The sequence below is a fragment of the Narcine bancroftii genome, chromosome 3 (genome assembly GCF_036971445.1).
Source record: "Narcine bancroftii isolate sNarBan1 chromosome 3, sNarBan1.hap1, whole genome shotgun sequence".
Classification (NCBI taxonomy): domain Eukaryota; kingdom Metazoa; phylum Chordata; class Chondrichthyes; order Torpediniformes; family Narcinidae; genus Narcine; species Narcine bancroftii.
Window position 1 is genome coordinate 52,974,447 of NC_091471.1, and position 26,977 is coordinate 53,001,423.

Genomic DNA, 26,977 nt, shown 5'->3' on the forward strand with positions numbered 1-26,977 from the left:
AACAGTCGCGCCGTCAATGGTCAGCTGAGCATGTTCCGCCAGGCCCTCCTGAAGTTGACAACTATTTTTTTTAAACGTTTGGATTCAGGTTGTTGGGTTAGCGACTGCACCTCATCTCTGTACGCTGACTCCTCCTCCTGATGATGTGGTTCAAGCTGAGTTTAGCTTCACAGTCATGGGTCAGCAAAGTGAACACCAGTGGACTAAGCATGCAGGAAAGATGACACCCATGTTCATTGTGATGGTCTTGGAAGTGCTGTTACCGATCTGGACTGCTTGAGGTCTCCCCAAAAAGAAATCAAGAATCTAATTGCAGAAAAAGGTGTTTAGGTCCTGCAGGCTCAACTTCCTTATCAGGTGCTGAGATATGATTATGTTGAATTCCAAACTGAAGTTGATAAACAGAATTTGAACATGAGTCCTTATTTTCCAGGTGGATGAAGGCCTGATATAAGGCAGTGTCCATAGAGCAGTCGAATCTGTTTGCGAACTGCAGGGGGTCCAGAGATGGGGGCAGCAGGAGGTTAATGTGCCCCATGAAAGCCTCTTAAAGCACTTCATGATGATGGGTGAGTGCAACAAGGTTGTAGTGTTATGGGCAAGAAGACCCCAAAACCAAGCAGCAATAGATATTCACCAGGAAAATGGTTTCTTATAGAAACATATAGGATTATGAAGGGTATGGACAGGATAGATGTAGGAAGGTTTTTTGAGCTGGCCGGGGAAACTAAAACCAGAGGACACAGTCTCAAGATTCGGGGGAGTAGATTTAGGACAGAGATGAGGAAAAATAGATTTTTCCCAGAGAGTAGTGAATGTTTGGAATTCTCTAACCAGGGAAGTGGTTGAGGCTGCTTCATTTAACATATTTTTTACATGATAGAGGAATTAGGGGATATGGGGAGAAGGCAGGCAGGTGGAGTTAGTTCATAAATTAGATCAGCCATGATCGCATTGAATGGCGAAGCAGGCTCGATGGGCCATTTTTGGCCTACTCCTGTTCCTACTTCCTATGTTCCTTAAACAAAAGTTGCTTTTAATTATCTTTAAACATGAAAACAGAATCACACTTTAGCTTACCACTATTGACTTAGCTAACCTAACTTAACTCCCTTCTAATTCTAAGCATGTGCATTTAATGTGTGTGTAAGTTCAGAAAAGTTCTTTGATTCACAGTCCAATCTCACTCTCATTGCTCCAAGTTCACTGGTTGCAGGCAATTCTTATACTGTGCACAGAATTTGACATTTATAAATTTTATCAGGCTTTGGTGCGTGAAAGATAAATAGTTACTGCTCAGGAAGGTTTTTGTTGGTTTTCAGAGAGATTTGTTGTTCCAGGACACCCACAACTGATTCCTTTATAATTAGCCACTTCAGCATCTTGCTGACGAAACTTGCCCCCTCAGGGATCTCCAGATGATAACCTCTTTCTGTCAGATCACCACAGAGTTCCTTTTTGTTTCTTTTATTTCAAGTGAAACATGAAGCAGCCAGTCTTCTCCTCTTGCATGAACCACCTGGACGGAAGAAGTGGGGCTTGCACTCAGCGCACACCGGGCAAGCTCGGGTCATGGAGCGAATCTCCTCGACCATGTAGGGCAGGTTGTGAGCTTTGACAAAGTGCGTGAACCTAGTGACCCCTGGATAACAGAGCTCCTTGTGGAGTCTCTGCAGCCTGTCCAGTTGTATGTTGGCGCAAGTCCCCCTGGAGAGCGCATCTGGCAGGTCGTTGAGTTTACCAGGCCGATATAGTATGTCATAATTAAAGGTGGAAAGCTCGATTCTCCACCTGGTGATTTTGTCATTCTTGATCTTGCCTCGCTGGGTATTGCTAAACATGAAGGAGACCACGGATTGGTCAGTCAGCAGTATAAAGCACCTGCCAGTGAGGTAGTGTCTCCAACGATGTACTGCTTCGACTATGGCCTGGGCCTCCTTCTCGACGGAGGAGTGTTGGGTCTCAGGACCCTGTAGGGTTCTAGAGAAGAAGGCTACTGGCCAGCTGGCCTGGTTCAAAGTGGCTACCAGTGTAAAGTCAGATGCATCACTCTCAACTTGGAACAGAATGGATTCGTCGAGGGCGTGCAGCAGCGATGTCCGATTTGATGCGGTCGAAGGCCGCTCTGGATTCGGTTGGCAGGGGGAAGGAGGTGGTCTTGATGAGTGGCCATGCCTTGTCGACATAGTGTGGAACCCACTGGGCATAGTAAGAGAAAAAGCCCAGGCAGCGTCTGAGTGCCTTCTGGTTGTGGGGGGGGGGAGTCCATGAGGGGAATTGCGAGCCGAGTGGTCCGGAAAACACACTTGTCTAAATCGTAGGTCAAGTTCAGCCAAATTGCAGTCGGAAAAAATTTCTCAAGGTCGGCATCATGATCCTCCATGTCATGACCGCAGATGGTGACATTGTCCAGATACAGGAAAGTCACAGTCAGCCCGTTCTGGTCCACCATCTGGTCCTTTCCCGCTGGAAGACCGCAATGCCATTTGTGACCCCAAAGGGTACCCTGAGGAATTGATACAGCCGCCCATTCGCTTCGAAGGCCTTGAAAGGTCGGTCTTCTCAGCAGATCAGGAGCTGATCATAGGCTGAACACAAGTCAATGGTGGAAAATACACTGTATTGGGTGATTTGATTTACCACATCCATGATCTGTGGAAGGGGTTACGCATCCAGAAGCGTGAAGCGGTTGATTCTCTACCTGTAGTCAAGCACCATCTGCGGCTTCCCCGTTTTTAACAACCACCACCTGGGCCCTACAGGGACTCGAGCTAGGTTCGATAATGCCCTTGTCCAGCAGTCTGTGCACTTCACTTGTGATAAATTTCCTGTGTTCATAACTATATTGCCGGGTTTTGGTGGCCACAGGCTTCCAGCCAGGGGTGAGGTTTGCGAAAAGCGTTGGCGGAGCAACTCGGAGGATGGAGAGACTACAAGGCTGAACTAAGAACTCACAACTAATCTTCCAAATGGAGTTTTCCACAAGCTTGCCGGCTTGTCCTGTTCCAGTCCCAGCTGCTGCTGAGTGTTAAACTGTAGAACTGATCTCTCTCTCTCTCTCGCTCTCTGAGAGAAAAGCCCATTTTACTCTCTCTGCTTGCAAAACCACATGACCTTCTTGGAACAGCAAGTTCCACTCCAGACAGTCTGTATCTCAGACGTTCTTTCATCTGCTGCCTTTTTGTAAACAACAATCCATTAGTGAAGTTTCTTGGGCACTCTCCAAAGCTTTTGAAAAGGCTCTGGGGCTGACATGTCTAGCATGAGCAGAGCTCCAGTATTTTAAATAAGATCTGTTTTAAAGTGTTTGTATGTGACCTACTCTTAAAAAACATGCCCCAATAATCTCCCAAAAACTTATCTATTTACAATACAATCACAACATAATCTGTCACAGTAGTCATTAGGCACTTTCAGGTGGCCAATTGCCCCGCTTGTAAAGCTGCATATTTTGGCAATATGCGGCTGTGGGGAGGCCATGTGAATGTGCAGGAGGTGCCTGTGAGACAAGCTTGGTAACCCTCCTCCGACAGGGGATAATCAGTGCAGCACAGTGGCTCCCCCAGCCATCTGAATGCAGCTGGCTGAAAGCGGCTGTCAAAGGGGCAGGCTGCTGACGTGGCAGTGACGCCATCAGCCGGAGAGGCCTGGCGCAAATCTTGAAGCACATTGTGCAGGCAGGCTAGTGCAGATTCAGTCGATTTGTTTTAGCAGTGCAGGAAAACAGTTCATTTGAACAATGGCTCCAAAAAAGGCTTGTAACTAGTCTGATGAAGAGGTAAGACTGCTTCTAGACCATCTGTCTCAGGAATCCCAGGAAAGGGAGCTCACTGGGACAGTGAGGGATGGTCCCACATTTGAGCAGCTGTCTGGAGTGCTCGCAGCACAAGGGCACAAGAGCAGTAAAATACCAGGTGGTCACGAAGCTGAAGAGCATGAGGAAGAAATTCCACGCAGTCCTGGACCACAACAGGAGGAGTGGCAATGGGCGCATGAAGTGGCAGTACTTCGACCAGTGCCACACTCTCTGGGGGGCTACCTGCTCAGCTACTCCCTTGAATGTAGCCAGCGCTCCGGAGAGCCCTGATACCCCAGAGCTCATCCCTGAGGGATCTCAGGGTTCACCCAACAGCAATGGAGGACACATGCTGGTCCAGGAGGAGGAGGCCACTGCCGAGGACCTGGCAGCCACGGATTTGAATGCCCCCGAGAGAAGCAGTGCAGAGATCACTGGCGGCACTTTCAACAGAGAACACAGGTACAGTTGCATTTGAGGTTGTTTATGGGGAAGCATCCAAGTCCAATGCTGATTCACTTTTCCTGTTTCCACCCACAGCCTTTGGTTCCAGACACAAGCGCTAGTGACTGACCAAAGGTCAGGTTCTCACGAAGGAGCTTCAGGCGATGATGTTGGCACTTGACAGGGAGGACAGTGACAGACCGGCAGCGTGCAGCGGAGGCACTGGATCACGATGAGGAAGCAACGCACCGCTCCGAAGTGGAGAAGCATGCCCAGTCGATGTCTGAGTTTGCAGCTTCCCTGCGGGGACTGAGTGCTGCAATGGACAGGCAGTCAGTCATCTTCAACAGATTGGTCACATGAATTGAGGCCTCCCCATCCCCATTACCACAGTCATATGGTCAGCCTCATCCAATGTACCTGGTCCCTCCATCCAGCATGTCATTTCATTCCACACCAGTGCATCACGGTAGTTGTCGCCTTGGTATGCTGGAGTCCCAGACAGGTTCCTCATTCCCCCCCCACCCCCCCCACCCAACTCATTCCTCTCAATGCTGGAATGAGGTTTGTGTTGGACTAAACATCCTTAATGCTGCCAATTCACTGTTCACTTTTGTTGTTCATGAAGCCCCTCATAAGTGCAATGTTCTGTGCGACATCTTAAGGATGTAAACACTCAGCAGTGAGATGCTATGGTGCCGGGTGGCGGTGTTTGTTGTGTTTACTGTTTTTGTGTTTGTTCTGTGGTGTTCAAGTGTGGAGTGGATTTGCACCGTTATTTGTCCTTTCCATGGTTTACTTCAAGTTTAAGCATGATGTGAAATGTTAACGTTGCGATATCTACCTCAGATATTTATGAAGCAGTGTGATTTCTCAAAGAACATCTTTTATTAAATTTTAGACAAGCACACAAGTCTCAAGTTTCATTTATATGCACCCGTTCCTTCGCGAGAGCACATGCCAGGCAGCAGGCTCACGTTGCCACATTGGGTGGGGAGGGTGGAACAAGTTGTGGAAAATGGGGAGCTGGGTAGCAGGGACATACACTTACAGGATGGACATAATGGCAGAACGGATGGCCTGGTGCCCATGGGCCTGCTGATCAAGACAATCTGCGCTATTGGGTGCAGGACCATCTGCTTCAACCAATGTCCATTCTGAAAGGAAGTCTTCCTTGTTAATCTCACATATATTGTGCAGTACACAGCAGGCAAACACATCATCTGGGACTAAGGAGGTAGAGATATCTAGATGCTTGGACAGGCACCGTCAGTGGCCTTTTAGACAGCTAAATGCATGTTCCACCACTATCTTTGCAGAATTAAGGGCCTTGTTAAATCTTTGCTGATCCGGATCCCGTACTAGGTGCTATGTGAACCTCTTCATCAGCCAGCTTCGTAGAGGGTATGCCACATCACCCAGAAGATGCACTGGAACCTCCCCCCATCAACATCCTTGAACACCTGAAGGCACAACAATGCATAAATGTAGTTAATTCATGTACCTGAACGTTGACACAACAAGCATGCATAACATATTGAAACATGGAGCTTTGAAGGGTAAACACTCACGTCACGTAGGATGAGGGATCCGCCCTGGTCCTCTGCTTTTCTATACAAGCACTTAGGCATCATGCGTGTGGCTTGGCCAGCCCACAAACACATCTGAGAAGCTGCAACATGAATGGAAATTACAGTGAAGTTATAGTCATTTGAGATGTGATGTGATAAAGATCAAAAGAGGCTTAACTCACCAGAATCGGTGGTCGACCACAGCTTGCAGAACCACTGAATGCCACCCTTTGCGATTGTAGTAGGCTGCAGCATACACGCTGGGGGTGATAATGGGAGTGTGTGACCCATCAATGGCACCAGCACACATTGGGTATCCACTTTGCACAAAGCCGTCAATGGTCTCCTGGAGAAGTGTTCCACTTGGCATGGAGATTAAACATTTACCGAGGAACTTCCTCAAGGCGGCAGTCACCTCCTGAACCACCATGCACACGGTGCCGACGCCTATTCCAAAGATGGTACTGATGGATCGATACTCACAAAGGGTGGCATTCCACCACAAGGCCACAGCTCATCGAAGTCCAAGCTCCAATGGTCACTGCAAGTCCAGTCTATATGCCTTCAGGTGAGGTTCTAAGAGTTCCAGCACGAAGTGAAAGATGCCACACGACATACGAAAGTCTCCTCCACTCAGCATCATCAAATTTGGTGAGGATATTACTCCAGAACTCAGCACCCTGGGGTCGGTTCAACCTCCAGAGACACCGATGTGTCTCTGATGTGACCAGCAGCATTCACCTTCATCTGCGGCGTTTATGCTCTGTGCGCCTTTCGACTGCTAACTGCTGCCTTCTTGCACTCAACCTTTGCAGGAAGCTTCTCCTGATTGCCCATATGCGATTTTCAGATCTCAAGGACAATTGAAGAGCTTCAACAGCACAAATAGCCTTAGCAAGGATCTGCCGTATCTCATTCTGAACACACAGAAATGCTGAAATCATCATCATCATTCTGTCTCCTGCCTGCACAGGGTCTGCCATTGTCCTGTGTTCCTTCTTGTCGTGCTCAAAATGACATCGCATCAGTGGGCAGGAGTACAGCTGACACTGGGCAGGAGCCGGAGTGTGTTCAGAGGTGCATCCAGTGCAGCTGTGCCCTTCAGGTGGCCAGCGTTGCGCTTTCAGTGCTGCCACCTGAACAGCATTTCAAAGGGCCGCTACTGCTTCTTCAGGTGCATTCTTAGCAGAGAATGCACCTGAAGAAGCCGACTGAGGAAAGACACAGACGACTTCTTTGCCACGGGGACAATGGTGGCAACTTTGTAATTTATGGTCTTGAAGATTTAGAATTATTATTTTTATTATTAACAGATCTTAATTGATGAGCATAAACACAGTAAAATGGCCCGAGGCACAACATTACAAATATTATCTAGCAAATTAAAAAAGAAAATACTCATTTTGAGTTAAAAGAGGTACAGATTATCATCATGACACAACTTTTTTCTCTCCATTACTGCTGCCTGATTTGCTGAGTATTTTCTGGTTTATTTCAGATTTCCATACCTGTTGGATTTTGATTTTTGGATTCTCAGACAAAATCTGACATTAAGATATTAATATTAGATAAGATACCCAAAAGCTTAAAAAAAACCAGAATTTAACATTTTAAGAAATGAATTGCAAAGTTTGAAGTAGTAAAGTGTATGGTTTTACAATCTGATTTTATGGCTCACCAGATAAGGTTGGTAGATTTCCAGAAGGACACTATTGAACCAAATGATTTTTTTTTTTTAAATAACATTACAGAAGATCTTTTTTAAAAACTTCAAATGGATTTTTCATTTTAATTCTACAACAACTGTGATTGAATTTGAATTTCCAAATTGTTTGTTCAGGTCTCTGCAATAGTAGTCTGGTAATTTAACTGCTTGCTAAATAGAAACATGGATGTTTGGGATGCCCCCCAAAGTTCCTCAACATGGTTATCCAACTGCACGAAAACCAACAAGGTCGGGTCAGATACAGCAATGAGCTCTCTGAACCATTCTCCATTAACAATGGCGTGAAGCAAGGCTGCGTTTTCGCACCAACCCCCTTTTCAATCTTCTTCAGCATGATGCTGAAACAAGCCATGAAACAACAATGAAGAAGCTGTTTACATCCGGTACTGAACGGATGGCAGTCTCTTCAATTTGAGGCGCCTGCAAGCTCACACCAAGACACAAGAGCAACTTGTCTGTGAACTACTCTTTACAGACGATGCCGCTTTAGTTGCCCATTCAGAGCCAGCTCTTCAGTGCTTGACGTCCTGTTTTGCGGAAACTGCCAAAATGTTTGGCCTGGAAGTCAGCTTGAAGAAAACTGAGGTCCTCCATCAGCCAGCTCCCCACCATGACTACCAGCCCCCACACATCTCCATCGGGCACACAAAACTCAAAACGGTCAACCAGTTTACCTATCTCGGCTGCACCATTTCATCGGATGCAAGGATCGACAACGAGATAGACAACAGACTCGCCAAGGCAAATAGCGCCTTTGGAAGACTACACAAAAGAGTCTGGAAAAACAACCAACTGAAAAACCTCACAAAGATTAGCGTATACAGAGCCGTTGTCATACCCACACTCCTGTTCGGCTCCGAATCATGGGTCCTCTTACCGGCATCACCTACAGCTCCTAGAAAGCTTCCACCAGCGTTGTCTCCGCTCCATCCTCAGCATTCATTGGAGCGACTTCATCTCCAACATCGAAGTACTCGAGATGGCAGAGGCCGACAGCATCAAATCCACGCTGCTGAAGATTCAACCGTGCTGGGTAGGTCACGTCTCCAGAATGGAGGACCATCGCCTTCCCAAGATCGTGTTATATGGCGAGCTCTCCACTGGCCACTGAGACAGAGGTGCACCAAAGAAGAGGTACAAGGACTGCCTAAAGAAATCTCTTGGTGCCTGCCACATTGACCACCGCCAGTGGGCTGATATCGCCTCAAACCGTGCATTTTGGCGCCTCACAGTTCGGCGGGCAGCAACCTCCTTTGAAGAAGACCGCAGAGCCCACCTCACTGACAAAAGACAAAGGAGGAAAAACCCAACACCCAACCCCAACCAACCAATTTTCCCTTGCAACCGCTGCAACCGTGTCTACCTGTCCCGCATCGGACTTGTCAGCCACAAACAAGCCTGCAGCTGACGTGAACATTACCCCTCCGTAAATCTTCATCCGCAAAGCCAAGCCAAAGAAAGAAGAAGAAATCGAAACATAATGGGGCCCTTGTGTTTTTCACAAAGGAAGCCTCAGGGCCACAATGGATGCAATACTTTTCTGATCCTCCAATGTCCCCAGCAGCAGCAGTGAGGGTTGTGCTTTATCTGATTGAGTTGGAGTAAAGGCCTCTCTTGGTGCCCAAGGTTAACACAGTCTATGGGCTAGTCCCAAGCCTCAGACTAAAGTGGATTGTGCATGTGAGCAGTTGGGGAACCGTAATGGGATGGTCAACCCCAAGAGAGAGCAAAGAGGATGATGGCTGAAAAAGAAACAATATAGAATTGAGAAAACAGGCGTAGAAAACAAGGGGATGCAAGATGAGGAAGACAAAAGAAGGGGGCAGATGATAGAGACTGTCAAAAACATGCAAGAAAGGACATACATGGTAAAATGTAGGGCACTCAGGAGTGTGGTAGAACAGAGGGATCTGGGAATATAGATACTGTACATAATTCCCTGAAAGCAGCATCACAGGTAGATAGGGTTGTAAAGAGAGCTTTTGGCATATTGGCTTTCATAAATCAAAGTACTGAATATAGGAGTTGGGATATTATGGTAAGGTTATACAAGACATTGGTGAAGCGAAATTTAGAACATTGTGTACAGTTTTGTCTAACTACAGTAAAGATATCAATAAGATAGAAAAAGTGCAAAGATTTACAAGGATGTTGCCTGGACTTCAGCAACTGAGTTACAGGGGGAGGTTAAACAGTTTAGGACTTTATTCGCAGGAGTGTAGAAGAATGAAGGGAGATTTGATAGAGGTATTTAAAATTATGAGGGGCATAGACAGCGACGAGTGAGATATAAACCAGAGGGCATGGGTTAAGAGTGAAAGGAGGAAAAGTTTAGGGGGAAGCATGATGGGAACTTCCTCACACAGAGTGGTGGGGATGTGGAATGGACTGCCAGCTGAAGTGGTGAATGCAGGCTCAATTTTCACATTTAAGAGGAATTTGGACAGGGAGAGGTATGGAGGGCTATGGACTGGGTGCAGGCCAGTGGGACAAGGTAAAAAAAAGTTTGGCACAGACTAGAAAGCCTGAAGGGGCCTGTTAAGTCATTGAAAATTTGAAACACAATAATTTGACCTAATAGGTCACATAAGGAAGGAAAACTATAATCACACCCAAAAACAAGATGTGGGACATTGTTTTTGGATCCTGACAGAAGTGTTTAAGAATCCTGTCCTACACCAGGGTGATGTGGTAGAATGGAACATTATAGACATTCCTGAATCAAAAAAAATGATTGCATAAAAGTGCCTTGCAAAATTCTTCCAGCACAGATCACATTATTCAACTGATTGGTAGGGGTAAAGAAAGAATTGGACAATTTAAAACTTACCCACACTGATTTTTTTTTCCATTGCAATCAAGATGCCCAATTATACTTGGTTTTTTTCTCCCCTGTTAATTTTACTTTTTTAAAAAATATAAAAAAAACTCATTCAGCACAATTGAGGGATAAGAGATAAACATTGCATATGAATGTTTGATTAGCAATCAACAAAATACAAAATTGATTAATTCAGAGTTAACTATTTTTGAATACAACCAGCTCATTTAGTCTTCTTGACAAATTATTTTTCAGAAATGCAATTGTATGCATTGGGTGAAATTAGTACAAATTCACTAAATGATTTCAATCAATTTAAATGTTATGTACTATAAGTAATGTCCATTGTTGAATTAGATACAATAAAAACAAATGTACTTCCATGTCTCAAGTCAATGTCATGTACCAACTTCCACATCATTCTAATATTGAAGTATTTGATTGATAAAAAAAATCTGTTAAAACAGAAACATTTTTGGATTAAACCAGAGAAAGATTGTGTATTTTATTTTGAATAAAGTATTATTTTGTTGACCACTCTATTTTGTGAGATTAAACTTCTGTAACAAGTGTCAAAAAGTACTTTGCCCAGTTTTGCAGTTAGTAAAAGAACAGGAAAGAGATAGTAGGAATTAGAAATTAATGCCCAAAAGTGGAAATCTCAAAAGTGCTGTCTGATCATCCCCAGAATGCCATTGCTTTTGTCTGCCTTGCCATTGAAATGCATCACACTGCCCCTGAAAGCCGTATTTAATCACCTGTTTATCATTTCACTTACCTGTGTGAACATGACCAACATGATATGCGGAGGTCATTATCATCCCAGTATTTACCTGCCAAGATAGGTAGTATCTGAGCCGATGCATTTCGCATCGGCTCCAGTGTAAATGTCACTCTAAACTGGCTTTTCTCGGTTCAGTGTATACACACCAATCCGAATTTAAACACGGGTCATTAACATACCAATTTACTGGAATCTAAGTGTGAAAGTGCCTGAGAAAAATTAGATCCCTGTATTTTCTTGGTAGGCGCAAATTGTGTTCGGTTCTGCTCGTCTCGTAATAGGAGAGATGTGGAAGCTTTGAAGAGCGTGCAGAGGAGGTTGGGTTGGGGAATATACCTCATGAAGAAAGGTTAAGTGAACTGGGTTCTCCCAGGGCAGTAAAGGCCAATACCACTTCAGGCAAGTTCAGGAGAGAAGTCAGAGGTAGGTTCCAAGCACCCACAGAGAGTGCATTGCCTGAGGCGGTGGTATAGAAGGCTGATATAATAGGGGTATCTAAAAGTCTCTTAGACTCATAGATGGAAGCAAAGTAGAAGGTTAAGGGCTGTGCAGGAGGGAAGAATTAGATTGATCAAGGAGTAGGTTTATACAACAACCTGTATGGAAAGGCCCGACCTGTCCTGTGTTCTAGTCCAAGTTTTGATGCTGTAGTAATGAATATGCTTTGTTTTTATTTAATTTTCCATACATACAGTAACTACTGTAAATAGCAGCTGCCATCGGCAGCTCTGCACCCGCTGCAGTAAATTTAGAGAAATGTTCAAACCCCCCCCCAGAGAAATGTGACAATGGAAAGGTTCAAATTCAACACGAGAGACCAAAAGCCTGGCGAGTCGATACACTCATACATCAGTGATTAAAAAATCAGGATGAAAACCTGCAATTTCAGCAGGCTCCGCGAGGAGCTAATCAAGGACAGAATGATCTGTGGCATTTGTGATGGTAATATGTGGAAGGCACTCCTGCGACACATCACAATGACACTAGAAAAAAAACCCATCGCAACATATTTGGCATATGCCACCACCGAGGGAAAACAGTAAAAGGCTGAACTCTCCACAACAGCAGGTCACAAGCCCTGATACGATGCAGGCGGGACCGGCAAGCAGACAGTGGCTGGAAGCCAGAAGAAAGAGCCAGCCACGCCACCACACCCAGGACAGGATGTAGCAACTGCAGAGGAGTTGCCAAGAAGGGAGATGTGCCCGCCATTCAGGCAGCAGTGCAGGAACTGCGGCAAATGGAACCATTTCAGCAGGTGCAGATCCAGGCAGCGCACCACCCAGGAGGACCATCAACCACTTGGAAACAAGGAAGAGAGGGAGCAACCAGACGATGCGTACTAAGTCAATGGGTTCACCACGAGGATGGCAGGCAACCCAGCAAAAACCCAAATCAGAGATAACAATGAGGCCTTCATATCCATGGAAGTCAACAGCAAGACAGCCAAGACAAAAAGTTGACACTGGGGCCAAATGCAATGTCACGTCACTAAGGATATTTAACCAGAAAGACGGATCAAGTCAAACCATGCATCAAGTCTACAAACCTAGTGGCTCATGGAGGCAGCAGAATCCAAACCAATGGCACAGGGTGGGTACGGTGTTTCATAAAAGGAGGCTCCATGTGCCAACCTTCTTCATGGTCCGCAAGGACATCATGCCTCTGCTATGCCTCAGTGCGTGCATGACATGGGACTGGTTACATTCAACACAGAGGTCCATTAGATAAGCCCCTCAGAGGACGACTTCACAGAATTTTTTTTTTCCTGAATAGGATGAACTTCTCAAAGATGAGCTGGGGAGGCTGCCGGTGACGGACCCCATGTGGCTCAACCTGAAGGCAAGAGCCATAGTCCGCCCAGCACATCACATCTCAGTAGCAATGAAGGACAAAGTCAAGGCCGAGCTTGACAGAATGCAGGACTTGGGTGGCATCACTCCACTCTTGCAACTAATGAGTTTCCTCCATGGTGACTGGCAAGAAAAAAGACAGACAGAAGATCCAAATTTGTATAAATCCGCGAGACCTCAAGGGCCCTGTAAAAGGCCTCATTATCCCATTCGCACCGTGGAGGATGTTGCCACACAGACAGCCAGAGCAACGATTAATGTCGAAGCAGACCAGGACCACCCTATCAGTAGCAAGGAGACTTCTGGACACCCAACAAAAGGACCCACAACATGTCAAGGCCCAGCTGCTAAAAAGGCAGACACAAAAGAAAAATTAGGATAAATCCGCCCAGCCGCTCATGCCATTGACCAATGGGCAAGTTGCAAGGATGCAAACTCCACAAGGTTACGATTGCCTGGGTATAGTGGAAATGAGATGCCAGGAACCCAGGTCATACCTAATTCATTCAAGGAGGAAAACATACAAGAGGAACAGACAACATATCTTCTCAGTAAGAGAGCCGTACCATCTCAAACCCAGACAAATCAGTATTTGTGGACTTGGAATGTGAGCCCAGGATCCATGTGAGCCCCTGATCACCACAGGAGAGGCAATAAACAATGCCCCCGAGACTATGGACAGTAGAGACAATCGAGACAAGGTGCCCCAAGCCTCCACATCAGCAGAGGGCTATTACAAAATGCACTCTGGGGGCATCTGCAAGCCAAACCCAAAATACCGGGACTGAACTGGGTTGAATATATCTAGTTAGAATGTATATATTGTTGTATTATATACTGTGACATACACTGATAGCTCAAAAAAGAGGATGTAAACAGCTGCTGCTATCAGCTGCTCTCCACCCCCTGCAATGGCATTGCAGCCAGGGAACTTGCCACAGCGCGCGGCACCTGCGCAAGCATCACGAGGGCACGTGAGTTGAGTCGAGTAGCGTGGGCGCTCTCTCTAACATGTTTTGGTTGTGTTCAGTCAAGTCTTTTGTGGACCTCACTGCTGACTTGACATTAAACACACAATAACGAACAAGTACAATTATTATAACACTGCAAATACAAAAAAGAAACCCCAAATACCTGACTCAAAAAACCCTTCCTCCCACCCCCAAGAATAAAAATTATGAAACTGAAGAAAAAAAAAACACTTTATAGGTAGGTATTAAAAGAAGATTTTGGATTGCAGAGAGAGGTGATGCCAGTCACTTTCAACCTCATCTCCTCTTTCAAGGTTTTTCTTCTTCGATCCCGTCTTCCTTCCTGTTTAACGTGAATCTTGCCCGTTTCAGTTGACACTTCCTTCCCGGCCCATCTCCTTCGCCCCCAAGATCCCCTTCTCCTTTGGCGAAAGGGGTCAGTGGCCAAACATCCACCAGGCCTCGAGCGGCCACCGAGCCGACAAGATCGTTTCATGATCACCAACCCAATACAAGGAGATTTTACCACTGGGGTGAAACTGCTCCATCCCGGGTCCGGGTCCCGGTCCGACTCCACTCGCTTCCTCCGCCCTCGGGTCCTCCTGCAGGGCTGACGGGGTCCCGCCTGAGTGCGCGGGATTTAACGCTCGTTCAAAAGAAACTTAATTTTAAATCGGAATAACGCCGATGCGACTAATTTCCGGCGTTCGCCATTTCAACTAGAAACCCGCTTCACATGATTTATTTTCCACCTCAGGCCAACCATAACCGTGCCCGAGAAATCAGGGTCCCCTTCTCCTGTCACTCAGGAGTCAGGTACCAGGAGAAGCTCATGGATACAATGATAAACGAGTGCAATGATCCACTTTTATAATTAGGGAAACTATAACGTTAAAGTGAAGGGTCTTTTTTTAAAAAAAAACTTTTATAATATATACAGGAAATGTATTCATACCATATCATTATCCACATTCATTTAAATTTAGACATACAGCATGGGAGCAGGCCCTTTCGGCCCACGAGTCTGTGCCACCCAATTAACCTACGTTTCAAACGGTGGGAGGAAACCCACGCAGACACGGGGAGAACGTACAAAACTCCTAACAGACAGTGCGGGCTTCGAGCCCCGGTCCCGATCGCTGGCGCAGTAAAGGCGAGGCCCTAACTGCTATGCCAATCGTGCCACCCTTTGCGATCTAAAATGTTCCTCGACGAGGCGTCAGCATTGGTCCACGTTTCCTCCTTATTTTTGTGTCAGTTAAGTGTCTGAGAGGCTTCCATATTGCTCCTTGGGGTCTCTTCGCCACAGGTCAACAATGTGATCCTTCCCACAGAACTTTCCAGTGGCTCCAAGGAGCTTCAGTGCATCTGTCCGTATGGACTTTTGCGCCTCCTTGAATTTGAAGACCAGTTAGTTTCAGAAAGTCCAAAGTGTGTCTTTCACCAAGTTCAGTATCTTCGAACAATAGTTGATGTTTATCTTTAGAGGCCTTCTTTGCAGCACATCGTCCACAAGGAGGTGGAAGACAGACTCATTCCCACCGCAGAAACCTGGAAAGCAGTAAATGGACTGGAGCTGGCACTGGAGGGACTAACAGAGCAGCTGGCACTGGAGGGACTGAACACTGTGGTCAACAGCCATGAGACAGCACATCCGGATGCCTTCCCAATCATTGTAGGAGACTTCTACGATGATGAAATGCTTCAAGAGGTTGGTCATAGCCAGAATTACATTTACCTAAGTAAAGATCTGGACCCATTACAACTTGTCAATCGTCACAATCGCTCCACAGCAAATGCAATATCACTGGCTCTCCACTCAGGTCTGAATCACCTTGAAAACAGCCCTCATAGACTACGGCTCAGCCTTCAATACTGTTATTCCCTCAGTGCTGGTCAAGAGGCTATAAACTCTAGGCCTCTGTACCCCACTCTGCAACTGGGTCCTTGACTTTCTCATTGAAAAATCACAGTCAGTATAAATTAGAAATAACATCCCCTCCTCACTGATCATCAATACAGGCACACCCCAAGGATGTGTCCTTAGCCCACTGCTCTACTCATTATACACTCATAACTGTGTGACCAGGCACAATTCCAATGCTTCTGCAAGTTTCCCAATGACAGTTGTCAGCAGAATCACAAATGCCAATGAGAAAGTGTACAGGAGGGAGATAGATCAGCTCATTGAATGGTGTAATGACAACAAACTTGCACTCAATGTTGTCAAAACAAAGGAGATGATTGTGGACTTCTGGAGGAAGTCAGGGAAACATAACGCAGTCCTCATCGAGGGCTCAGTAGTGGAGTGGGTCAAGAACTTCTAATTCCTGGGTGTCAACATCTCCGAGGGTCTATCCTGGACCCTCCGTATTGATGCAATCGCAAAGAAGGCTCACCAGTGGCTATACTTTGTGAGGTGTCTGAGGCAGTGTGGTATGTCACCGAAGTCTCTCGTAAACTTCCACAGGTGTACCGTGGAGAGCATTCTGGCTGGTTGTATCACTACCTGGTATGGAGGCGCCAACTCTTAGGACAAGAATAAACTCCAGAGGGTTGGTAACTTAACCTGCGACATCACAGGCACCAGACTTCACTCCTTCGAGGACATCTACAACAGGCGGTGTCTTAAAAAAGCAGGCTTTATCCTCAAGGACCCCCACCACCCAGGTCATGCCCTCTTCACTCTGCTACCATCGGGGAAAAGGTACAGGAGCCTAAAGACGAGCACCCAGTGGCACAAGGACAGCTTCTTCCCCACTGCCATCAGATTCCTGAATCATCAATGATCCATTATTATTGTTTTTATAAAGTAGTGATGTTGTAAGATGGTTATAATGTGAATGTTTGCCCTATGATGCTGCAGAAAACACCAAATGTCATGACTTGTTCAGGACAATAAATTCTGATTCTGGAATGACGGAGGCTACAGCTGTGCATCACACAGAATCCACTCTCTCCTCGTTCCTTGGAGTCTGCAGGGCATTTTGTGCAGAAAACTGCCTGGTGGCCAAAAATGATCTCCTGGAAGAATTTTGGTGGTGTGATAAGTTTCAACTGAGTAAAACATTGCACTTGAAAGAACTGAGGCCATGCATCGCATCACCAGGAACATAGTGGCTCATGGTGTTTATGTACCTATGCTCCCTGCAGAGCTGGATGCTGCTGTACACTAAGATGATCATTGGGTGAGGGTTCCATTGGGTACATTTCCCCACCCCCCCCCCCAGTCTCTGGAAATTTATACACCACTCCCTAATGGATGGGATGCATTTTTAGATCTCCAAATGAGATAGAAGCAGGTTCAGGCTACTGCTGTATTGCAGGAGTGGAGTAGGAGTTGCACCTGCATCATATGCAGCAACACTAAGATTACTTCACTCCTAGGTTCTTGCTTACTTTCAAGAGAGAGGTCCCAACGTCTGCTTCACTTTGGCTTTCTATTCCAGCCAATTCTTGCCACACATCCCATCTCCTTTAAATGAGTTTCCCAGCACCTTCAGGTAATTAGACCTGATGGTGAAGTAATTGAGGACCCAGTTGGAGCAGTTGCCAAAGACACTGGCCTTGCTCTTCCTGAGGTTGGCAGGACCCAATGTCCAATTCAAACTGGTTGCAGATGCTGATCAATCCATGGGATCCAATCAGAAGATGCAAAGTCACCTTTGTACCGGAAAGCTCTGACCTTAGTGCCCTCCAGTTCCTGGAATCATCACCCCTCTTAAACTCATGTCCTTCCTGATATGTTTTGCAAAAGGTTTGAGTCAAGAAATAAACAAGATACAGGAGAGTGGGTAGTCTTGCATGACTCCAAATTGTATGAGGAAGCTTAATTTGAACTGTGCTACTGAATTCTGTGTGGACAAGACATGTCCAAACCAGAAGTGCCTTTCCAAATTTAATTTTGGTGATCATATGCAATATATATGCATGTAATATTCAAATACCTTCTCCTGACTGAAACTCACTAATAAAGTGTCTACACCTCTGTCATACAAATAAATAATGATATTCCTAAGCAGGGCAAGACTGGTAAAAATCTTCCTGCTGAATACAATGCAGGTCTGGACTGGGTGGATCACTTGGTCCAAAGCAAGTGGAAGTCGATTCGCAAAAGTACCTTTTTTAAATCACAATTTTATTCCTTCTCCAAATTGTGTATCCAAATTGAGAACTCTCAGAAATTTCTATTTGATCTGTTTGGGAGGGAATGTTATGAAGATAGGTTTATGGATATGCATACATCAACATTTGGAAGCCCAAAGGCATCCATGTGAGTCTTCTTTGCAGCTCTCTCATGCTATTGCCTAGTTCCAATCATATCATGGTCTGAATTTTGTACAGCTCTCTAGCTGAGATCCAAGGGGTATGTAATATAATTTTAGATTGAGAATTCAGTTCTTATAATTTGTTCCTTATTTGATGTAGGCAAGTAATTTCAATAGCACATTATGCATCTTATCTACTGTTTATGTATTCTTCAGGGGCCTCAGGATATACTCCAGGATCTGATTCTCCACAATGTAAACACAAACAGCAGTAGGCCATTTGGCCCTTAGAGATTCCTCTGCATTTTGATGAGGTTAAGACTGACCATCCAAAAATTCAGTTCCATGTCCAAACTTGCATCCAATATTCCCAACTCCTCTAGTGGTAAGAACACTATTTAACATATTTTTGAAAGTACTTAATATTTTTCCTTTCTATGATAAAGAACTCCACAAGTTTACAATTTTCCAGGAAATTAAACTTAAATGGCTTACCCTTTTATCCTTACACTGTGACCCGTAGACATGGACACTTGGCAAATCTAATCTGTTCAGCTCGGTTAGAGTCTCCTCTCGCTCCTCTAAATTCTAGTGACTTTAACAGACTCAAACCCTCTTTATTGGTCAGTCCTGCTATCCCAGGAATTGGTCTGGTGGACCTTTGAGGAACTCCCTCAATAGCAAGGGCATTGTTCCTCAAATGAAGAGACCAAAACAATTCTTAAAAGTGTGGTCTCACCAAGTTCTTGTATATTTGCAACAAGACATCTCTGTTCCTATATTTAAATTCTCTTGCTATGAAAGCAGGGAAAGCATTTGCCCTCTTAGTTGCTGACTGCATGTTTGCCTTTTGTGAATAATGCACAAGATCACATAATAATAATAATAATAATAACAATTACAGCACGGAAACAGGCCATTAGGCCCTTCTAGTCCGCACCGAACCAAACACCCCTTTCTAATCCCACCTCCCTGCACAATGCCCATAACCCTCCATCTTCCTCTCATCCATATACCTGTCCAACCTTTTCTTAAATAATACAATTGACTCCGCCGCCACTATTTCTCCCGGAAGATCATTCCACACAGCTACCACTCTCTGAGTAAAGAAGTTCCCCCTCATGTTACCTCTAAACCTCTGCCCCTTAATTCTTAACTCATGTCCTCTTGTTTTAATCTTTCCTCCTCTTAACGGAAATAGTCTATCCACATCCACTCTGTCTATCCCTTTCATAATCTTAAATACTTCTATCAAATCCCCTCTCAACCTTCTACGCTCCAAAGAATAAAGACCCAATCTGTCCAATCTCTCCCCATACTCCAGATGCTTAAACCCAGGCAACATTCTGGTAAACCTTCTCTGCACTCTCTCCACTCTGTTTATATCCTTCCTATAATTAGGCGACCAGAACTGCACACAGAACTCCAAATTAGGCCGCACCAACGTCTTATACAATCTCAACATCACCTCCCAACTCCTATATTCCATGCAATGATTGATAAAGGCCAGCATACTAAAAGCCTTCTTCACCACCCTATTCACGTGAGTTTCTACCTTCAGGGAACGATGTACCGTCACTCCTAAATCTTTCTGCTCTTCTGTATTCCTCAATGCTCTCCCATTTACCACATATGTCCTATTCTGATTCTTCTTACCAAAATGAAGCACCTCACACTTATCAGCATTAAATTCCATCTGCCATTTTTCAGCCCACTTTTCTAAGCAGCCCAAATCCCTCTGCAATCCTAGAAAACCTTCTTCATTATCCACTATTCCACCTATCTTAGTATCGTCTGCATATTTACTAATCCAATTCACCACCCCATCATCTAGATCATTAATGTATATAACGAACAACAATGGGCCCAATACAGATCCTTGAGGCACACCACTGGTCACCGGCCTCCAACCTGACAGACAATTATCCACTACCACTCTCTGGCCTCTCCCTTTCAGCCAATGTTCAATCCATTTGACTATCTCAAAATTTATACCTAAAGACTGCACCTTCCTAACTAACCTTCCATGTGGTACCTTATCGAAGGCCTTACTGAAGTCCATATAGACAACATCCACTGCGCTACCCTCATCCACATTCCTAGTCACCTCTTCAAAAAATTCAATCAGATTGGTCAAACATGACCTTCCTCCCACAAATCCATGTTGAGTACTCCTGATCAGACCCTGTCTATCCAGATGTTTATAAGTACTATCTCTAAGAATTTTCTCCATTAATTTACCTACCACAGACGTCAAACTTACAGGCCGATAGTTGCCAGGCTTCCTCCTTGAACCCTTTTTAAATAACGGAACCACATGCGCAATGCGCCAATCCTCCGGCACTATCCCCATATCTAATGACATTCGAAAAATTACCGCCAGAGCCTCTGCTATTTCCTCCTTCACTTCTCTCAATGTCCTGGGGAAGATCCCGTCTGGTCCTGGAGACTTATCCACCTTTATATTCTTCAAAAGCCTTAAAACTACACCTTTTGTAATCTCTATATTCCCCATATTTACCCAATTTGCTTTTTTTATCCCACATCTCCCAATATCCTTCTCCTTAGTGAATACCGAAGAAAAGAAACTGTTCAATATCTCCCCCATTTCTCTAGGTTCCACACACAGTTTTCCACTCTGATTTTCTAAGGGACCAATTTTGTCTCTAGGTTTCCTCTTACCATTAACATATTTGTAGAACTCTTTTGGATTTGTTTTCACCCTGCTTGCCATAGTTTTCTCGTACCTTCTTTTAGCTTTCCTAATTCCTCTCTTAAGATTCCTCTTACATTCAATGTATCTTTCAAACATCTCCTTAACTCCATGCTTCTTATATCTAATGTACGCCTCCCTTTTTCTTCGAACCAAGTTTCCAATATTCCTTGAAAACCACGGCTCTCTCAAACCTTTTGCCCCTCCTTTTAACCTAACAGGAACATAAAGCTTTTGCACTCTCAAAATCTGATCTTTAAAAGACTTCCATCTCTCTACTACATCCTGCCCATAAAACAAATTGTCCCAATGCACACCCTGCAAGTCCTTTCGCATCTCCTCAAATCTAGCTTTTCCCCAATCAAAAACCTCAATCCTTGGCCCTGATTTCTCTCTTTCCATAATGACATTGAAGCTGATGGCATTATGATCACTGGACCCGAAGTGCTCGCCAACACTAACCTCCGTCACTTGACCCATCCCATTTGCCAACAGTAGATCTAACACTGCTCCTTCTCTGGTCGGCACCTCTACATATTGTTGTAAAAAACTATCTTGCACACATTTCACAAACTCTAACCCATCCATTCCTTTCACAGAATGTGTTTCCCAATCTATATGTGGAAAATTAAAATCTCCCATAATTACAACCCTGTGCTTATCACAAATATCTACTATCTCCCTACAGATTTGCTCCTCTAGGCCTCGGTCCCCTCCGGGTGGTCTATAATACACCCCTACAAGTGTAACCTCTCCTTTCCTACTCCTCAGTTCCACCCAAATAGCCTCCGTGGATGTGCCCTCTAATCTATCCTTCCTAGGCACCGCTGTAATATTTTCCCTGACAAGCAATGCAACTCCACCTCCTCTTGCCCCTCCGACTCTATCACACCTAAAACAACGAAACCCAGGGATATTCAGTTGCCAATCACATCCCTCCTGCAACCATGTCTCACTAATCGCTACCACATCATACTTCCAAGTATCAATCCACACCTTCAGCTCATCCACCTTTTTTACAATACTCCTGGCATTAAAATATATGAATTTCAGGGATTTCCCATTTTTTAATCCCTGTTTTCCCTCATCTTTAAGAACAACATTATTTACTTTTCCTGACAATTGCCCTTCATCTTCTTCCAGAGCATTTCCCTTCTCTATCACCTGCCCATCCATATTCAAATACTTACTACAAACTTTCATTGTTTTCATTCTAACCTTCTCCTTACTGCTCTGTACTATTTTGTTCCCTCCCCCCAACCATTCTAGTTTAAAGGATCCTGAGTAGCCCTAGCAAATACCTCTGCCAGGATTCTGGTCCCCCTGGGATTTAAGTGTAACCCGTCCTTACTATACAGGTCACATCTCCCCCAAAAAAGGTCCCAGTTATCCAGAAACTTAAAACCCTGCCCCTTACTCCACCCCTTCAGCCACGTGTTAATCCTCCACCTCATCCTATTTCTATTCACACTGTCACGTGGCACAGGGAGTAATCCAGAGATTACCCCCTTTGCGGTCCTTCTTTTTAACTCCCTACCTAACTGCCTGTACTCACTTTTTAGGACCTCTTCTCTAATTCTCCCTATGTCATTGGTACCTACATGTACCACGACCTCTGGCTCCTGTCCCTCCCACTTTAGGATATCTGGGACACGAGCAGCAACATCTCGGACCCTGGCACCAGGGAGCAAACCACCATCCGGTTCTCCTTGCTGCGTCCGCAGAATCCCCTATCCGTCCTCTTAACTATGGAGTCTCCTACCACAATTGCCCTCCTCTTCCTTTCCCTCCCTTTCTGAGCTACAGGGGCCGACCTCGTGCCGGAGGCACAGCCACTGTCACTCCCCCCAACCTTGATGTCCCCCTCAACAGTGCTCAAAGAGGCGTACTTATTGCTGAGGGTTACATTCACAGGGCTCGTCTCTGGCACCTTACGTTCTTTTGTCTCTCTCCTAACAGTTACCCACCTTTCATCCTCCCGTGGCCCTGGCGTGACCACCTGGCTGTAACTCCTGTCTATGACTACCTCTGTTTCCCTAACCAGCCTGAGGTCATCGAGCTGCAGCTCTAGTTCCCTAACACGGTCCCTGACAATCTGCAACTCGACACACCTAGTGCAGATATGGACATCCGGGAGTCTGGAAGACTCCAGGACCTCCCACATCTGGCACTCCCGACAACACACAGCCTTAACACTCATCCCTTACCCCAATGAAGTAGTAATAAAGACTATCTTAGCTTTCTCTCCGCCTGCTTTCGCCGAAGCCTGATGAGCCAAAGCCTGGAAGTCCCACTCCTTCACTGGGCCACACACTCGCTGGCCGCTCGCTGTCCCTCTTATTTATTGGCCTTTTACCAATTAACCCCTACACACTCTCCTGTACGCTGGCTCGACCAATGGCCGCCTCCAACGCCGACTCCTCCCCGCAGACCCTGGTAAGAAACTATTAAAAAAGTTTTCTTACCTGCCCCGGACTCTTTTCTTTTCTGTCCTTCTCCTCTCCTCTCCTCTCCTCTCCTCTCCTCTCCCTACTGCTAAGCTCTGTCCCCAGTAAGAGTCTTTAAAAAGACCTTACCTTCCCGTCACACTCTCCTGTACGCTGGCTCGACCAATGGCCGCCTCCGACGCCGACTCCTCCCCGCAGACCCTGGTAAGAAACTTTTAAAAAAGTTTTCTTACCTGCCCCGGACTCTTTTCTTTTCTGTCCTTCTCCTCTCCTCTCCTCTCCTCTCCTCTCCTCTCCCTACTTGTTGTATCTTCTACTTTACCATTCTATCACCCTCAGCTAATAATCCGTCTTCCCGTTATTATCCCAATCTGGATAGCCTCCTATTTATCCACATTACATTGTATCTATTCCCATTCCCTCAGCTGACTGAACAACCTGGAACTTCCATGAATTCCCCTCTCAAACAACATTCTGACATTCACAAACTTTGCCAAATTACATTTGATTCCTTTATCCAAATCATTTGTATCTACCGTATTGTGAACAAATGAAGTTCCAGTATTGACCCCTATGGTACACCACAGGTCACTGCATGACACTTGAAAAGAACTGTTTATACTTGCTCTTTGTTTTTGTTAGCCAACCAGTTCTTAATCTACCTCAGCACTTATCACAATCCCATACACAATAATTTTGTATCCCAATATTTCATTTTAGGATCTTACTGAAAGCTTTCAGAAAGTCAAATAAACATACACTGGTTTTCCTTGCTCTATTTTGCAATAGAAAAATATCACTAAATTTTTGAGCCATGATTGACAAGGGGGCTTGTAGCTTGTGAAAGGAAATTTAAAAATTATTTCCTTTCACAATCTATTTTAAATTTACCCATTCCTGTCATTTTTCTCAAAATGTTCTGCTGTCACATATTTGATAATGGAACCAAGCATTTTCCCCACCACCAATGTCAAGCTAACTGGTCTATATTTCCTTGTTTTCTCTCTTATAAATATTAAGGTCACATGAACCATTCTTCAATCACTTGGACTCTTCCAGAACCTAAATAACAATGGAAAATGCATCTACAATTTCTGGGGCCACTGCACAAGGAATTGGACCCAAGGAATGTATCAGTCATTAATTCCTTCAGTTGCCCTAACACCATTTTCCATCTTTCTCACTACTCGCAGTGTACCCCAGCAATCCCAGGATGATGTTTATATCCTCAAAGTTAAAAGTTTAAATTTATTGTCAGAGTACAAACATCACATACAACCCTGAAATTATTTTTCCTGCAGACCGGCAGTTATTGGTAGTGTAAAAGCACACAGAAATCCTGGAGGAAGTGCTGGAAGTAGTGTAAATCCTCCTTTATAAGACAGAACTGAAGTATAAATTAAATTTTTCTGCCATTTCTTTGTTCCATGTTATAAATTACTAATTTATTTTCTGACCATTAGACACCTTTATTTTTTTCACCTATCTATATTTCTTGACAATTAGCTATGGACAATTTTACAATAAATTTTATGCTCTCAGTAAGCCCCTCTGTTTTCCCCTTTCTAATTAATCTCTTTGTCTCCCTTTGTTGAATTTGAAACTGCTTCCAATCCTCAAACTTCTTTTGGCCTTTTTATATTTCTCCTCAGAGTCAAATACTATCCCTATAAATGCCACATCTCATGTTCTATTTCTGAACTAGCAGGATTAGACAATTGTTGTATTTCATCAATTGTTTGCTATTCTACAGTATATCACTGCCAACTCATGCCTCATACCTTTATAGACTTCTTTATTAACATTCAGGACCCAGGTCTCAGAATCAACTCCCTCCTCTCATCTTAATGAATAAATCTATAACATTGCCATTCTACAGTATATCACTACCAACTCATGCCTCATACCTTCATAGACTTCTTTATTAACATTCAAGACCCAGGTCTCAGAATCAACTCCCTCCTCTCAACTTAATGAATAAATCTATAACATTGCCATTCTACAGTATATCACTGCCAACTCATGCCTCATACCTTCATAGACTTCTTTATTAACATTCAGGACCCAGGTCTCAGAATCAACTCCCCCCTCTCATCTTAATGAATAAATCTATAATATTGCCATTCTACAGTATATCATTGCCAACTCATGACTCATACCTTCATAGTCTTCTTTATTAACATTCAGGACCCAAGTGTCAAAATTAACTCCCCCATCTCATCTTAATGAAAAAATCTATAAAATTAAGGTTGCATTCTTCAAGGGACAAAGCTCAACAAGATGGTTTATTGTATTTTTTTTAATTACACAATGCACAATCTAGAATGATCCTCTCTTTAATTGGTTCCTCCACATATTTGTCCAAAAAAGTCATCTGGAATGCACTCCAGAAATCCCACTTCTACTATATAATTGCCCAATTAAGATGTAAATTGAAATAATGCATAATTATTTTCAATCTGATTGTGTACATCTTTATTTTCTGTTTCATGCCATCCCATACATCATGAATCATTTTTGAGGTCTATTTACATTTTCTGCCCTTTAACGTTCCTTGGATCCACTCATAAATATTCCGTATCAGGGTTCTTGGATCTAATATTGTTTTATTTTTCACTGTTGCGTTGCTGTCCTCATTTAATTACAATGCTACTCTACCTCCTTTTCACTTTTGCCTGTCTTTCCTGCATGTTGATTACACTCGCAAATTTAGTTCCTACCCTTGATCACAATGGAACCATGTCGCCAAAATCATAACTAATTCAATCTGCAGAATTAACTTTTGTAAACACCATGCATGCTGAGAAACAATACCTCATATTCATAGTTATCCTGACATTATTTTTCATCAAGGCTGTTTGTTCTTCACCCCAATCGCTCTGTCTACCAACTTTGCCTTTTACTTCCTTGCTTCCACATATATCTTTGTTTTGTTCCTCAGCCTCCTTTATCTCCCTGCAATTCATTTTAAAATTTAATGCAAAAGTCCTAAACTCTGGACTGTTCGGGGATTAGGTTGGTCTGGATTTTCAGATTTTCCAGATTCTCAGGCAGAACATCTGTGTGAGTACACAATGCATACATGCAATGCATGCGCACGCGTGTGCTGGGAATTTTGGAAAAGTCTGGATTAGTGCAGAGTGGATTGTGGAGGGTCATGTAACCTCTCCTTCTGTAACCTAGTCAGAAGTCAGATCACCTGCTAATCAAGGTTGGACTCCACCCACCCATTAGTGTACACGTGACCAATGGCCCCTTTAATCACCTTGTGATTACCTGGGCCGGACCCTCCAGTTTACTATACTATAAAGTACACCATGTGGAGTAGCTCTTTCTATTTTTCTCTTCAGCCCTGAGATAAACCCTGCACCACTCCAGGTTGTGAATTGTGGACAACGTTGGGAGGAGTCATTGATAAGGTGTGCACTACACAGGGATCGGGGCTGTTAGATAGCATTGGTGTCATGCCCTTGTTAGACAAAGATCAGTAGGTAGCACATTGTAATCTTTAGTTGTTATAAGTCTGTACCCAGTTGCTAGTATTGATAGTGTTAAGTCCGATGTGACTGGGTTGAACTGTGCT

The 26,977-nt window shown here is 44.4% G+C and overlaps 1 protein-coding gene across 2 annotated transcripts in view; it reads right to left on the minus strand.

The window, feature by feature from the left end:
- galt (galactose-1-phosphate uridylyltransferase) overlaps positions 1-14,717 on the minus strand; it is a 94,694-nt gene extending 79,977 nt beyond the window's left edge. Inside the window, exon 1 of one of the 2 annotated variants that reach the window (XM_069924091.1) lies at positions 14,493-14,717. In XM_069924091.1, the coding sequence (XP_069780192.1) occupies positions 14,493-14,514 (22 nt within the window). In that variant the 5' untranslated portion in view covers positions 14,515-14,717. The remainder of the gene's footprint in view (positions 1-14,492) is intronic. The other variant, XM_069924092.1, reaches the window with a different exon arrangement.
- Positions 14,718-26,977: the final 12,260 nt, after the last annotated feature.